This window comes from Schistocerca americana, chromosome 2 (assembly GCF_021461395.2).
Source record: "Schistocerca americana isolate TAMUIC-IGC-003095 chromosome 2, iqSchAmer2.1, whole genome shotgun sequence".
Classification (NCBI taxonomy): domain Eukaryota; kingdom Metazoa; phylum Arthropoda; class Insecta; order Orthoptera; family Acrididae; genus Schistocerca; species Schistocerca americana.
Window position 1 is genome coordinate 656,961,905 of NC_060120.1, and position 15,165 is coordinate 656,977,069.

The following is a 15,165-nucleotide window of genomic DNA, read 5'->3' on the forward strand; positions in this document are numbered from 1 at the left end:
TAATTCCAATCCCAAAGAAAGCAGGTGTTGACAGATGTGAAAATTACCGAACTATCAGTTTAATAAGTCACAGCTGCAAAATACTAACGCGAATTATTTACAGACGAATGGAAAAACTGGTAGAAGCGGACCTCGGGGAAGATCAGTTTGGATTCCGTAGAAATGTTGGAACACGTGAGGCAATACTAACCTTACGACTTATCTTAGAAGAAAGATTAAGGAAAGGCAAACCTATGTTTCTAGCATTTGTAGACTTAGAGAAAGCTTTTGATAACATTAACTGGAATACTCTCTTTCAAATTCTGAAGGTGGCAGGGGTAAAATACAGGGAGCGAAAGGCTATTTACAATTTGTACAGAAACCAGATGGCAGTTATAAGAGTCGAGGGGCATGAAAGGGAAGCAGTGGTTGGGAAAGGAGTGAGACAGGGTTGTAGCCTCTCCCCGATGTTATTCAATCTGTATATTGAGCAAGCAGTAAAGGAAACCAAAGAAAAATTCGGAGTAGGTATTAAAATTCATGGAGAAGAAGTAAAAACTTTGAGGTTCGCCGATGACATTGTAATTCTGTCAGAGACAGGAAAGGACTTGGAAGAGCAGTTGAGCGGAATGGACAGTGTCTTGAAAGGAGGATATAAGATGAACATCAACAAAAGCAAAACGAGGATAATGGAATGTAGTCAAATTAAATCGGGTGATGCTGAGGGGATTAGATTAGGAAATAAGACACTTAAAGTAGTAAAGGAGTTTTGCTATTTAGGGAGTAAAATAACTGATGATGGTCGAAGTAGAGAGGATATAAAATGTAGACTGGCAATGGCAAGGAAATCGTTTCTGAAGAAGATAAATTTGTTAACATCGAGTATAGATTTAAGTGTCAGGAAGTCGTTTCTGAAAGTAATTGTATGGAGTGTAGCCATGTATGGAAGTGAAACATGGACGATAACCAGTTTGAACAAGAAGAGAATAGAAGCTTTCGAAATGTGGTGCTACAGAAGAATGCTGAAGATAAGGTGGGTAGATCACGTAACTAATGAGGAGGTATTGAATAGGATTGGGGAGAAGAGAAGTTTGTGGCACAACTTGACTAGAAGAAGGGATCGGTTGGTAGGACATGTTTTGAGGCATCAAGGGATCACAAATTTAGCATTGGAGGGCAGCGTGGAGGGTAAAAATCGTAGAGGGAGACCAAGAGATGAATACACTAAGCAGATTCAGAAGGATGTAGGTTGCAGTAGGTACTGGGAGATGAAGAAGCTTGCACAGGATAGAGTAGCATGGAGAGCTGCATCAAACCAGTCTCAGGACTGAAGACCACAACAACAACAACAACAACAACAAGTGTTCTCATTCTCAAATACTACATGAATTAATTCTGACAATTCGCATGTCGTGGCCTATACTTCCTTTCCATCCCCACCTCCACACCTTTGATAGGTGCATGTGTCTTATTTCCAAAGCGATTATTTTCATACAGTAAGTGATATATGTATCAAGTTTGGTTGAAATAGGTCCAGTGGTTTAAGAGGAGATATGGGACATACATAAACACTTACATCCATTTTTATAATATGCATGGATTTTTATAGGAAGCTTCATTGCCGACATCTTAATGAAGTAAAAATAATTTCATTACAAACTCTGTAGAAAATTCTTTGTAAAATTTATTGTATCTTTAATACATGTATTGTTTTCTTTTTCATGCACAATGGAAACACATAATTACAACAAAATGGTTGAAAAAAGAGGAAGGAAGCAAGCTGAGGATGTGCTAAAAGAAAAAAATCTAATCCTGGACATGACAAACATAGCTTCCACTGGCAGAAAAGTTACAAGTCAGGTAGTTTCTTTTATTATGAGCTTTGTTTCTGCACAGAGTAATAGCATTTCAAAATTTAATATATAGATAATAGTCAGAATGTTTCAGTTCAAAATTCATTATGACATGTGAACTTCAGCACTGGATATAATGGTAAAGATAAAACGGTGTGGAGCTCTTAGAATATATAGCTTTATGAGATTGTTTCTAGCAGATTGTCACCCATTATGCGACATTTTTTACAAGAGATATTTCACTGTAGGCAGTGTTATATGCGTAGTGTTCATTGTTTCTTTACCTAGTGAATTTCGTTTGGAATAGTTTCGAAAATGGAAATGGAGAGACAAGATCAGACAGCCATAAATCCTGCCACTGCCATCAGTAAATATGATTGTCATGAAGGGACGCATGTGGTCCGCAACCAGTGTATGATACTCCTTGGCCATCATGGTGAATTGCACAACTTCCACTGGACCCATGGATGCCCACGTTAATGTTCCCCATAGCATAATGGAGTTGTTGCTAGCTTGTCTCCGTCATGCAATACAGGTGTCAAGGAGCTGCTCCTTGAAGACGACTGATTTGTGCCCTCCTATCGGCATTATGAAAAGGTATCAGAATTCATCAGACCATGCAGTGCTCTGTGCCAATGACCAGTGCTGGTGGTCATGTGCCCATTTCAGTCATAGCCACCAGTGTCATGATTTTAGCACTGGTGCATGCATGGACCGTTGGCTGTGGAGGCCCATTGTTAGGAGTGTTCGGTGCACTGTGTGTTCAGATACACTTGTACTCTACCCAGCACTGAAGTCTCATATTCGTTTCACCGCAGTTCACCACCTGTCCTGTTTTACCAGTCTGCCCAGCCTACGATGTCCGACACCTGTAATGAAGGGTGGCTGCCCAACCCCATGATGCCTGGATGTGTTTTACAGCATTCCTCAAAAACCTGGCAAGTTGTCCAGTTGGGGCAGTCATTCCTCATCAGGTGACGCTGCTATCGTCTGTACGGGTTTATATTGATAGTGAATGAGAGATTACAATGTTCTGGCTAGTCAGTTTATGTATGATTTATATGTCTGTTGCTTGCTACACATTGCATATATTACATATTCATCTGTGATGTGACAAAGGATGCTACCATTTGATTCTAATTTGACACTGGCTTATCTATTTCAAACTTCTGAAGATGACAGCTTAATCTGTTAAAAGTGAATCCAATGAATTTTTGTGCAGCTGATAACTGATTTTTATATGTGTTAAAATAATATTCTCAGTACCTGCTCCTGTAATATGCTGGAAGATGGTTCTGCAAACGACACCCATGCATAATGATGCCTCGGCATGGACACAGGTGTAACTGTTCCCCTATCTCAAATTAAGAACATGCAGTTCGACTATTCTTCAGGATCATTACAATTGTAGAATGCTGGAAATATGGTGAAGTTTTGCAGTTTTGGTACATAGGAGGTACTGCCAGAGTTGAAATGACTATCTCCTCTGGAAGTATAGCAGTCACTAAAATTCAAAATTTTCTTTTGGCAAATTATGTGCTATATCGATATTCATACATACACAAACAGCAGCTGTATCTCAGTTGTGACTGTACAGCAACTAGTCCACCACTTAAATCAAATGAGAAAAAATTGAAAAACACTCAATACATTTTTTGTCACTGCAAGTGGAGCAACAGTAAAAAAAACCCACCATATTAAAGGCAGTCCTTTTAGAAAATCACATTCTTGGAATATCATTTATTGTAGAAGAATGGCTTAACAATAAGGGAAAATACATTTTTATGACCAGTTAACAGTATCTTCCCACTGCAGTCTTTTACATCTATGAGAGACATGAAGATTGAAACAAAGGTGGGTGTGTGATCTCTCCAACATGCATTCAATGTGTGTTCCAGCCGTAACAGATTAAATCTTTGTGCTGAATCAGTGACTGACAGGCACAGTGATTCAACCGACAGCTGCTCCTCTCTTTACGTAACACAACTTGATATGAATGATGGGCTGATTCCCCATTTCAATCTCAAACACTGTTAAGAGAAAAAAATTATTATGAAACACACAACACTCACGTAAACTTTCTTAACAGCTGGATACCTGTATCCAGTTTTTGTCACTATAATAGTAGTACTGCCATTGAAATTGTATGAAAAAGAAATTCAGAGTACCAGTTTTACGTAAAATTCTGTATTTTACTGATTCATCCACTTTCACCAGCAACATAGCACGCTACTGATAATTTGGCTTTTTGTACATACAATCAGCTGTCACAAACTTATAAGACACAAAACACTGTGTCAAAATCTTCCAGCTTCAGAAAGGAAAAACATTACAGTTATTATTGACAATCAGCAAGTCTGAGGTATCAGTAACAGCACAATAGTTCTTGAATAAAATAACTTAGGAACTAAAACTAAAGTAACCTGAGCTTTCATAGTTAAAGGATCTGGTTACTTCCACTGAGAAGCAAGTCATAATTATCAAAGAAGCAGAGAATTAATCACTCTCCAATATTCATGTCTGCGTATTTTGTTATCTACACATCTTTGGTCCCAGAAGCATACTATATAAATGGCAAATAGTGAAGTTTGCACTAACCATTTTTATCAAATACATGGCTGATGATAACAGAGACAATATCTTGTAGGGTACAGGAGATAACATGAAAAATACCAACTGAACTGGAAACACCAGATCAAAATCTACAGTGACATGCATTTTTATAACTTAACATTCAACAAATGTTTTCAAAAATAGCAATTTCTATAAACTATTTACAAAATATAAAATAAGAGGCTATGTATAAATACAGCAAATCAGTCATTTTGTTCAAGTGAGGGTTGTTTATAACTAAACATTCAACAAATGTTTTTAAAAATAGCAATTTCTATAAACTATTTACAGAATATAAAATATGAAGCTATGCATAAATACAGCAAATCAGTCATTTTGTTTAAGTGGAGAGCAATTATCTTCGTACACATTTTCTTCAAACCAGTCTCTATTTTTCTCCAAGTATCTACAAAATGAGAAAACAATTTTAATTAAAACAGAGAAGAATGAATTGAACATAGAAATGTCAGCCATGTCACAATACTTTTTTCTTTGAACAGAAAAGTAGACGTCCACAAACGGGTAAAAAATGAGACATTATTGCTTTCTTACAAGGAATGTTAACTTCTATATTTGAGCAAAAGATGGTAGTTTATATTCAATATTTTATCCATGATAATTTTGTACACTTGCGGTTAAAATGGATAAATATAAGTAATCTGTAGGTTGTGGGATGTATGTAACACGTGCTTTTGTCAATCCATCTCCTACATTATGGGCAGAAGGCTCTCTCTGCGTACACCGTTCTGTGTATACTGAGATGGCACACAGTTCCACAGTCTGTTACTGTCATGTTGGCTTAATTTTAGTTTTTACTACCCACTAAATCCCACACAGTCACATGGCTACATAATTAACAATGCATTGCTATTAGGTCAAAGAGGTATTCAGTTTTATTCAAAACCCACTGTTAAAGAATTAGTCACTAACATCTGAAGGGTACAGGGAAAAAGAGATTCAAAGCTCACTTTTGGTGAAAATTGAGATTCTAGTACTAATGGATTCTGTTTGTTGCACTACAGTCTAACAGCTTCATACACAGAGAAAACCATTCACAGTCCATAAAAAGTCAGTATAGAAGAAAAGTGCCCCAGGGAAAAATGAAGTCCCCTGTGAAATGGAGGGAGATGAGGGAGAATCAGAGTCCATGTACATTTTAAATGAAAATATTCCCAGAGTTTATTGTTTTAAAAGCTGGTCAGCTACTATACTGTTGTTGAATGGCATCTAATTTTCTGATGTGCAGAAAGGCAGTTTGCATTTCGGCAGAAAATCAAGCAATGAGAATATTACAGCTGTTCATCAGAGAAGAGCAAAGGAAAGACCTAAACATGGTATACTTCTAGATGTGAGTGAACGTAAGTGTGACGAGTTGCGAATGAGCAAAAGTGTGACAAGTCATGTTCCTTGTGAATATAGCGAATGCAGAAAACAGCATTTCATGAAAATTTCAAAACATGAACATGATATACTAGTCTGGGAGTTCAATTTACTTGAAAACAAGAATTTACATAGTGCACACTTGCATGCTCGTTTTCACTAATTTCAGTTTTGCCTGTGAGAAAAGAAGACCATGGAAACCACAAGAAAATGGCAATCTAAGAGACCACTATTACTGCTATGAGGTACATGTACACAGGGACAGAAAATTTATTGAAATTCCTGTTTGTTACAAGGCCGTTATGAGTTTGCATGGTATAACAAGCCAGAATATGTTAACAATCAATAATCTCTTTCTACCACTGCTCTTGCTCTTACTAACAGCTGAGGTACTCATTCTACTACACCCATGAAAAAGACAGCCTAGGCTGTTGCTAATTTAATGAAACATACAAGTTCCCTTCAAGACTGTTCTTCTCACTATAGCCTTCAAGGTACATCTAAGATTTATCTACCTGAAAAATTAAACCTTAAAACATTGCATCAGATGTATACAGAGACATTTCTAGAGTTCTCCCGTTTCTTATGAATGTTATTGGAACATAATTCAGATGAAATTTAGTACTACTTTTTGGTACCCAATGTCAGATACTTGCTCTGCAAGCAATGAATCTAAAGCAAAAAGTTATCTCTTCTTGCAGCAAAATTAAATGATAGCAGTAGAGCAGAAGAAGTAGATAAAGAAATTAAGCAGCTAGAAACTCTTAATTTATTATGTAAGAAGGATGCTGAAGTCATCTGTCAGTAAAAATGTGGAGCAAAAATTAAAGTTACGTGAAGTCATGAACATGGGGCAATAGGCATAGATACACGAAAAATCTTACAGCGCCTAATGTTAGCGCTAATGATGTATACTACAAGTGACAGCTGTCCTTTTACATGTTTACTGCATATGTTTTTACTTCAGGAGAAGGATACTTTCATACCTACAACAGGACCATAGCCAAAAAGGAGTTGATGATGTTGGAACAAAGTTATTACACCTTTGCTTTTATCATTCTTCAGTACTTTATTTGCACTTTTTTGTGATTCTTGCCCTGGGGACATTCCATCCTGGATTTTCCATATGTCATTATTCAGCTATCCGTGCAATAGATTTGAATCAATCAAAGTAACCTTTCCTATTACAGGGCAGTTACATAGAATGTGACAAAGTTACATATTTATTAAATCAAAAAGCCCACACTGAAACAATCAGCGATTGGAATGAGCACGTCACAAGATGCCACAGAAACTATTCCCTTCAACGTCATCAAGTGTGGCCAAGAAAAGTTCTAATCGTGTTCTTCATTTCTCAGTAAAGAACACAGAAATAAATGTCCAATGACGTCCAATGAGTCCTGTGTTGTTGCCATGCACAAATTCAAAACAAGCCAAAACCTTCATATTTAAGTTTAATTCCACTCTCCAACCTGCAATACCTGAAGAAATTCTGTTTGAAAATGCGCTTTTTTCCCCAAGATTACCCAGTCAACAATGACTAATTTGGTGCAAACATTGAAAAATTAATTTCATTGATGTTTTATAAGTATTAATTGTTTACATTTTTTAAAGACAAACAGTTACATATAATGCAACCCATTCTAGAAAGTAAGTGGTCTATGATTGTTTTTGATTGTAAAGATGTGTACCTTCACTTTTCATTGTTAATAAACAAATCCCTATACCACATGACACTAATTTAAGGGTCTATTAGAGAAACACCTTGAGAATTATTCTAAATAAGTTTTCTGTATGTCTGATACATTTTATCTACGCAGTTTTTTAACTTCAAATTAAATTACTGCAAAATATTAGAAACTGGACTTCAATTGTTTTTCCCTTGTATCCTTCATTTGCTTTATAGCGGTTTTATTTGAGTAAAAGTATTACATTATTCTTCAGTGTTTCGAGTACATTGAAGTGGATGATGGCAGCTCAGAACAAACAACAAAAGTCAGCTCCATAGGTAATGTTTAATGGAACTTTTTTCTGCTGCTGATAAGAGGGTCAGTACGTCATTGAAGGTGCCTTCTCTGAATAGATATTCTGAGTTCAGTTTAACATAAATTTAAATTGTCTGACATGCTTGGATGAAATTCTTTTTCTTTGTGTTGTTCAACTTCAGCTCAATATCACAAGTTAAGATGTTTTCTTCAATTCAGACGTATATCCAACATATGAGAAAGAGTGCACATCCAACATCTGAAGTCAGAATGATACTGGAATAGGAACTCTAGGGTAGAGAATGTTAAGAATGAAACCAACACACTAGCAAAGGATGTGTCTGCCTCCACTTCACAATGAAGCAAATGAATAAACAACAACAACAACAACAAAAAAGAAAATACTGAGCTTGAAGAGGAAAAGAGACATAAAAATAAACAGAAGGGAGGGAAAACAAAGTGCAAGCCAAGCAATGGAAAGCAATTGCACAAATGTAGATTTAAGCGCAAAGAGGTTTTTATGGACAGTGCCCCTTATGTTGCTAACTTTATCTCAATGAGACAGCCTTAGATTTAGTATTAGAGTGTGATGTATTCTCTGTTGTCTACTACTCATTACATTGTATCCATTGGCGTCCCAAAGTGGGGCGAGGGGGAGGGACAGTGTGCAAGAGGAGGTTGCTGTGTTCTGTGCCATGTCGTGAACAATGAACTCGTCAGTCCTCTAGTGGTGCAGAGCAGCTACCTACTGTATGTCAGTATCACCAGAAATTTGGAGATAAGGCTCACAAGTGCACCTCAATTTCCACTTATCCAAATGACAGCGGAACTCTGACATATGCCTCCGATTGCTGGTCAAGCTCTCAGCATCTCTTTTTCAGTGATCAGAAGACTACGAAAATTTCTTGTAGGCACTGGCTCAGGCTTTTGCATGTATCCATGGACATTACAACTGTTGGCCATCAACTTTGTTCTGTCTTTCTGCCACAGATAATTCACCTATAGCGACTTATGGTACACAATGTATTGAGATGGACTCTGAAATTCCATAGTGCAGTCCAATGCTGACTCCAGGCTGCAAGGGCTGTCATTCTGTTTTGCATACTTGCATGACATCTTCATTTTTTCAGCCATTGCAGTACAGTACCAGCAACATTTGATCAAAATTTTTAAATGCTTGTAACAGAACAGCTTGTGTGTTTTTGGTAAGCCACAGATTACTTTGTTGTTGTTGTTGTTTTCATCGTCTTGAGTCCAAAGACTGGTTTGATGCAGCTCTCCATCCTATGCTACTCTATCCTGTGCAAGCTTCTTCATCTCCGAGCAACTACTGCAACGTACATCCTTCTGAATCTGCTTACTGTATTCATCTTTTGGTCTCCCTATCTGATTTTTATCCCCCATGCTTCCCTTCAATACTAAACTGGTGATCCCTTGATACCCCAGAATGTGTTCTACTAATTTATCCCTTCTTCTAGTCAGGTTATACCACTATTTCATGTTCTCCCCAATTATATTCAGTACCTCCTCATTAGTTATGTGATCTACCCATCTAATCTTCAGCATTCTTCTATAGCAGCACATTTCAAAAGCTTCTATTCTCTCCTTGTGTAAACTGTTTACTGCCCTTGTTTCACTTCCATGTGTGGCTGCACTCCACACAAATACTTTCAGAAAAGACCTCCGTACACTTAAATCTATACTCAATGTTAACCAAATTCTCTTCACAAAAGCTTTTCTTGCCATTGCCAGTCTAATTCCCTCAGCGTCACCTGATTTATCTCTACTACATTCTATTATCATCATTTTGCTTTTGTTGATGTTCATCTTATATTTTCCTTTCTAAGACACTGTCCATTCTATTCAACTGATTTTCCAAGTCCTTTGCTGTCTCTGAGAGAATTACATCATCAGCAAACTTCAAAGTTTTTTGGACTTTAATCCTTACTCCAATTTTTTTTGTTTCCTCTATTGCTTGCTCAATATACAGACTGAATTACATCAGGTATAGACTATAACCCTGTCTTGCTCTCTCTCAATCACTGCTTCCCTTTCATGCCCCTCAACTCTTGTAACTGCCATTTGGTTTCTGTAGAAATTGTAAATAGCCTTTCACTCCCTGTCTTTTACCCCTGCCACCTTTAGAATTTGAAAGAAATTTTTCCTGTCAACATTGTCAAAAGGTTTTTCACAGTCAACAAATATTTCCTTCTGTCACTTAATTTTATCAGAAGGGGGATTGCCACTAGACAGTAGAAGCCGTTATGAAAATTCCACAGCCAGAAACCAGCAAAGACTTATGCTGTTTCTTGAGAGTGCTGACTTGCAAGAACTGTTGTCTGGAGCACTTCTTGGGACCTACAATTAACAAGGGCAGTGCGCGGAAAGGGTCTCACTGATTGGGCTCAACTGTGCGACCAGAAGCAGGTAGATATGACCCTTTTAAGTTCCTTGAATATCTTGCCTGAGTGGTCTATAAGTAAAGAGAAAACGCTCTCTAAGCATTTACATGTAGACATGAGTAAGTTTTGAGCAACAACTGTCTTGTCTGTGGCATGGCACAGAGATTAAGCCCACTGACTCTTGACTTGATAACTCTGGTTTGATCCGAGCTGCTACTGTGGTTTTCTTTTTTTTCCTTCATTATTTTATTTCATTCCTTGCAATGCCAATGTCCTTGGTTGTAATGTTCTCGATGTCACTTCTTCATAATAGCCTCGTGGATCCTGAAATCTTTCCAATGTTTCAGAGTTGGTGAATGGAATTTTGTCATTTCTAGTAACACTTTGTTTTATTTCTTCCCACCAAATTAACAGAAAATTATGCAAAAGGATTGTCACAAGTGGGCTTGCATGTGTGTGCCTTCAGTGTCAGTGCAGTATGGTATTCTGTCAGATGCATGAACCAGTTGGAGATTTTCCAGATACAATAGCATGCTTTGCACACATACAGATCGACATAGTAGGCCACTCTCACCATAAAATGGTCAGCATTATTTATTAACTGCAATTCATTGATTCCTCTTTGGCCAGAAATTATGTCAGTCGAGAACATATTGATAGAAATGCTGGCCTTTGCCTTGGTGTCAAACAGGGTTTCATGATTTGGTAGTCTGCTGCCGCACATCATCAAAGACCACAGCTGGCAATTTGGGTCTGAGTTATTTACACAACTTAGTAAATTTTGTTACACTCTCAATCATAGTGAGCAATGGCATGATAGAATATTGGCACCATTCTTGAAAGGCTGCACTGATGTGTCATGATACTAGCTGAACAACTGCCCTACCCATGATTTTGCTTTGACTTTGCACCACAGACGACCTGGACTTTGAATCATTGCTCACAGAGCTTGTGTATTGCAAGGCGCTTCGAATGACTGGCAAGTTCATTGACTCCAGTTCCATGCAATTACCTGACCACGACCAATCAGACTTCAATCATCACCTGATGGAAAATATCACATGCATTCACCCTCGTCAAGCATCAAGGCATGGAATGGCACCTACCTGTGAGCATTACGACTTGCAAACTCACTTGCATGTCACGTTACAAACAGTGTCCAATCATTGCTATACATCAGCCCATATTCATTAATCAAAAGACGAGCACGAACTCTTGACACAGTGCAGCCAGACTGTGGATACCAATTGCACTTGATGGGAGCTGAAATCTGGCATGGGTAAGGAGGTGGCATGGGCCAAGAAGGGAGAGGGATGAGAGGGCAGGGACGGGGGAAGGAGTAGTGCTGCTTCTGGGCACAAGCAGGAATGTAGTGTGGACAGGATACGGCTGCTGTGCTGCTAGGTTTCTGTGTGTGTGTGTGTGTGTGTGTGTGTGTGTGTGTGTGTGTGTGTGTTTTTCCTACATCAGAAGAAGGCATTTTGACTGAAAACATAAATGCACACCAATGGTGAGTAGCAATCTATTCTTTTCATAATATTGTTGTACTTTTGTGTGTTAAAAGTTTATTATTCCTGGTACTTGAGTGTTCATATTTTGTGTTCAAGTTGTTAAAAGTTTATAATTCCTGGTACAGGAGTGTTCATATTTTGTGTTCTAGTTTTGGTCAGGCAACCATAACACGAAAATATGTTTACTTCATATGGTTAACACTTAGCCGTACTGATTATGAAGAATGGATGTTAGTAGTTTACAGAGCGAATTGCTAGAAACGACGAGGTTTTGTTATGTGTCTTCCTTTACTGTTAGTATGATTAGTAACTTCAAAATTACATACTCCTTATGTTACCACTAGGAAATAAAACCAAACCGGATTCTTTATTCAAACCAAATAGGAAATGCAAAGAAAAAGGAGCCAAGAGTAAATATGAGAAACGTTGATTAAATGATGGATAAAATAAAAGCCTGCCTCAGTCTCAATCTTATAATGAATAGCATGACACTTGTACTGACCATGTTCATTTACATTATCTGATGTAGGCAGCAGCAGTTTAGTTTTGTATTTGCTAGAAGAAATTTCATTTTTTTCCTCACCCACGAGGGAAACATTCCACGTGGGAAAAATATATCTAAAAACAAAGATGATGTGACTTACCAAACGAAAGTGCTGGCAGGTCGATAGACGCACAAACACAAACATACACACAAAATTCAAGCTTTCGCAACAAACGGTTGCTTCATCAGGAAAGAGGGAAGGAGAGGGAAAGACGAAAGAATGTGGGTTTTAAGGGAGAGGGTAAGGAGTCATTCCAATCCTGGGAGCGGAAAGACTTACCTTAGGGGGAAAAAAAGGACAGGTATACACTCGCACACACACACATATCCATCCGCACATACACAGACACAAGCAGTCCTTTTTTTCCCCCCTAAGGTAAGTCCTTCCGCTCCTGGGATTGGAATGACTCCTTACCCTCTCCCTTAAATGTAATGTCTGCTTGTGTCTGTGTATGTGCGGATGGATATGTGTGTGTGTGCGTGCGCGAGTGTATACTTTTCCCCCCTAAGGTAAGTCTTTCCACTCCCGGGATTGGAATGACTCCTTACCCTCTCCCTTAAAACCCACATCTTTTCGTCTTTCCCTCTTTCCTGATGAAGCAACCGTTTGTTGCGAAAGCTTGAATTTTGTGTGTGTGTGTGTGTGTGTGTGTGTGTGTGTGTGTGTGTGTGTGTGTGTCTATCAACATACCAACGCTTTCGTTTGGTAAGTTACATCATCTTTGTTTTTTTATTTATGGTTAGACCATGAAGAGCATATAGAAAACCACCACCACCTTACATCAGAATAGGGAAGACTGGTCAGTTTAAATTATTTCCAATTCACCTCTCTTTGAAGATGAGTGTGACACTGCAGACCAGTTCAACCTAGTGAAACTGAGACGTTGTGATTGATATTTATCCAACTATAAAAACCTATTTTTTCCATTCATTTTATGTACTTGTGTTACAGACATGTTAACATTGACCCTCCTTGGGGTTGTGGTATGTCTCCCTAATGCTCCTGGGTCATGTTGGGTTCCAGGGACTTCTAATGACGATTACTATTATTTTTGCTAAGACCGTAACGTAATGTTTGCTGGGCAACACAAGCAGAAGGTGTGGTGATAGCTATTGCAAATGTCCTGTTTCAAAGAATAGTTACTTCCAATACTTCAGAGCTAACAATTTTCAGTTGCTTAGGTTTATTAATTTTGACTCTGAGACACACATATAGCTGCAGAATACCAATAAGAGAATATTGTTAAAACGATACTGAAGATACACGTGCGAGTTTGACATATTAAATACATGTATTTCTTACTATAAATCATGTTTAATAACATGTGCTGCAGAATATGATTTTGAAACATGTTGGGCAGATGTTTTCACCTTGCCCCTCATCTTTACTATCCCATGAATAGGATGGTTGTCCCTCTGCTGTACAGTACTTTGTGCTTGGGCATTATGTGACTGCAGTGGAGCAGATCAAGTTACAAACAACCACTGCATATGAACGTTTAAAATCTGTAATTTCACGAGATCATAACTGTGCACTATCAGAATTGTGGCCCAGATTTTCACACGGTATCAAATGCTGAGGCTGGTGTCTTACATATACATTTTTTTCCCCTGAAAATATGAGGTCAAGTTAGTGGTGTTTCCTTGCGAAACATGATTCTACACTTCCTGCAAAACTAGATGATATTTTCTACGAAAAGCTTCCAAGGGCTTATCACCCAACAGAGCATGAAGCAGTACTAGCTTTATAATGGAAGAAGCAGTGTCATCTGCAGAGCCTGTAGAAATAATTCAGCTCAAAATAAGGAGAAGCAGCGAGAGCCGACACCCAGTTCATTTAACTGGATTATCACCTTCCAGGTGTCACCATTATCCATCACGATTGCATTGGTGTGCATTCACACCTGTCTACAGCCCACAGCCAGACTGCCTCCAAACTGCTGTCATCTGAACGAATGTTTATTCCACTTCTTTCACACAGAGTTTCACTACAAATGATTGCATCACCTGCAAAAAGTCTGAGGTCACTATTAACACTGCACGCAAAGTAATTAATATTCAACATAAATAGTAAAGGTCCCAACACACTTCCCTGGGGCACACCCGAATTTACTTCTGTATCTGTCTATGACTCTCCATCCATGATACTTGCTGCCAGAAATCCTCACACTGGCTCAGTTTTAGTTTCAGTGAAGACAGTACTTCATACATTTTGGTGAAAGAGATCAGTGTAACACAGTCAGGCAACAGAAAAATCTGTGGTAAAAATCAATAATTTCCTAAATTTTTTTGTTATTTATTACATTCACTAACGAACTCTAAAATAAAATAAATTTATGATAACTAGATAGTATATCCCCTTGAAATGGAAAACTAGATGTAACACATATGTTAGTAAAATATATGCTACTGTTTTTAAATCACAAACACCAACCAGCTACATATTCAGGGTGTATACATGGACAAGGAAAAAAATTTCCCGGTTGAAAATACACTTTTCCTTGGCACTGTAAAATTTATCAGTACTTTGAATGTTTATGGTTTTATATGGTGATGTAGAATTTCCCGGCACTTTAGAAAACTAAACTAAGGAGGGGGGGGGGGGGGAACACGTTTTGGAAAAATCTTTGATGTGCAGCAGCAACACGTACGCTGCATAGTTTCGTGTTATGAAGGTGTAACTTCGAATTCCACCAAACACCGCATGTTACTTTCCAAAGCATTGAAATCGAGACTGCGACGCGCTTTTGTAAGCCAGTATCATAGCTCATGTCACGTGATCTCGCCAGCTGAAGACAGCATAGAACACATGATGTAGTCAGCCTATAGCAAGATCACTCATAAGTAGTGCGAAAATACAAATAGGAAAAGTTAATGGTTTAAATTAATATACATAGT

General features: G+C 38.1%; 1 protein-coding gene across 1 annotated transcript in view; it reads right to left on the reverse strand.

The window, feature by feature from the left end:
- Positions 1 to 3,999: 3,999 nt before the first annotated feature.
- Positions 4,000 to 15,165, reverse strand: part of LOC124595435 (male-specific lethal 3 homolog) — a 140,803-nt gene continuing 129,637 nt past the window's right edge. Inside the window, exon 11 of the mRNA XM_047134176.1 lies at positions 4,000 to 4,851. Coding sequence (XP_046990132.1) covers positions 4,773 to 4,851 — 79 coding nt within the window. The 3' untranslated portion in view covers positions 4,000 to 4,772. The remainder of the gene's footprint in view (positions 4,852 to 15,165) is intronic.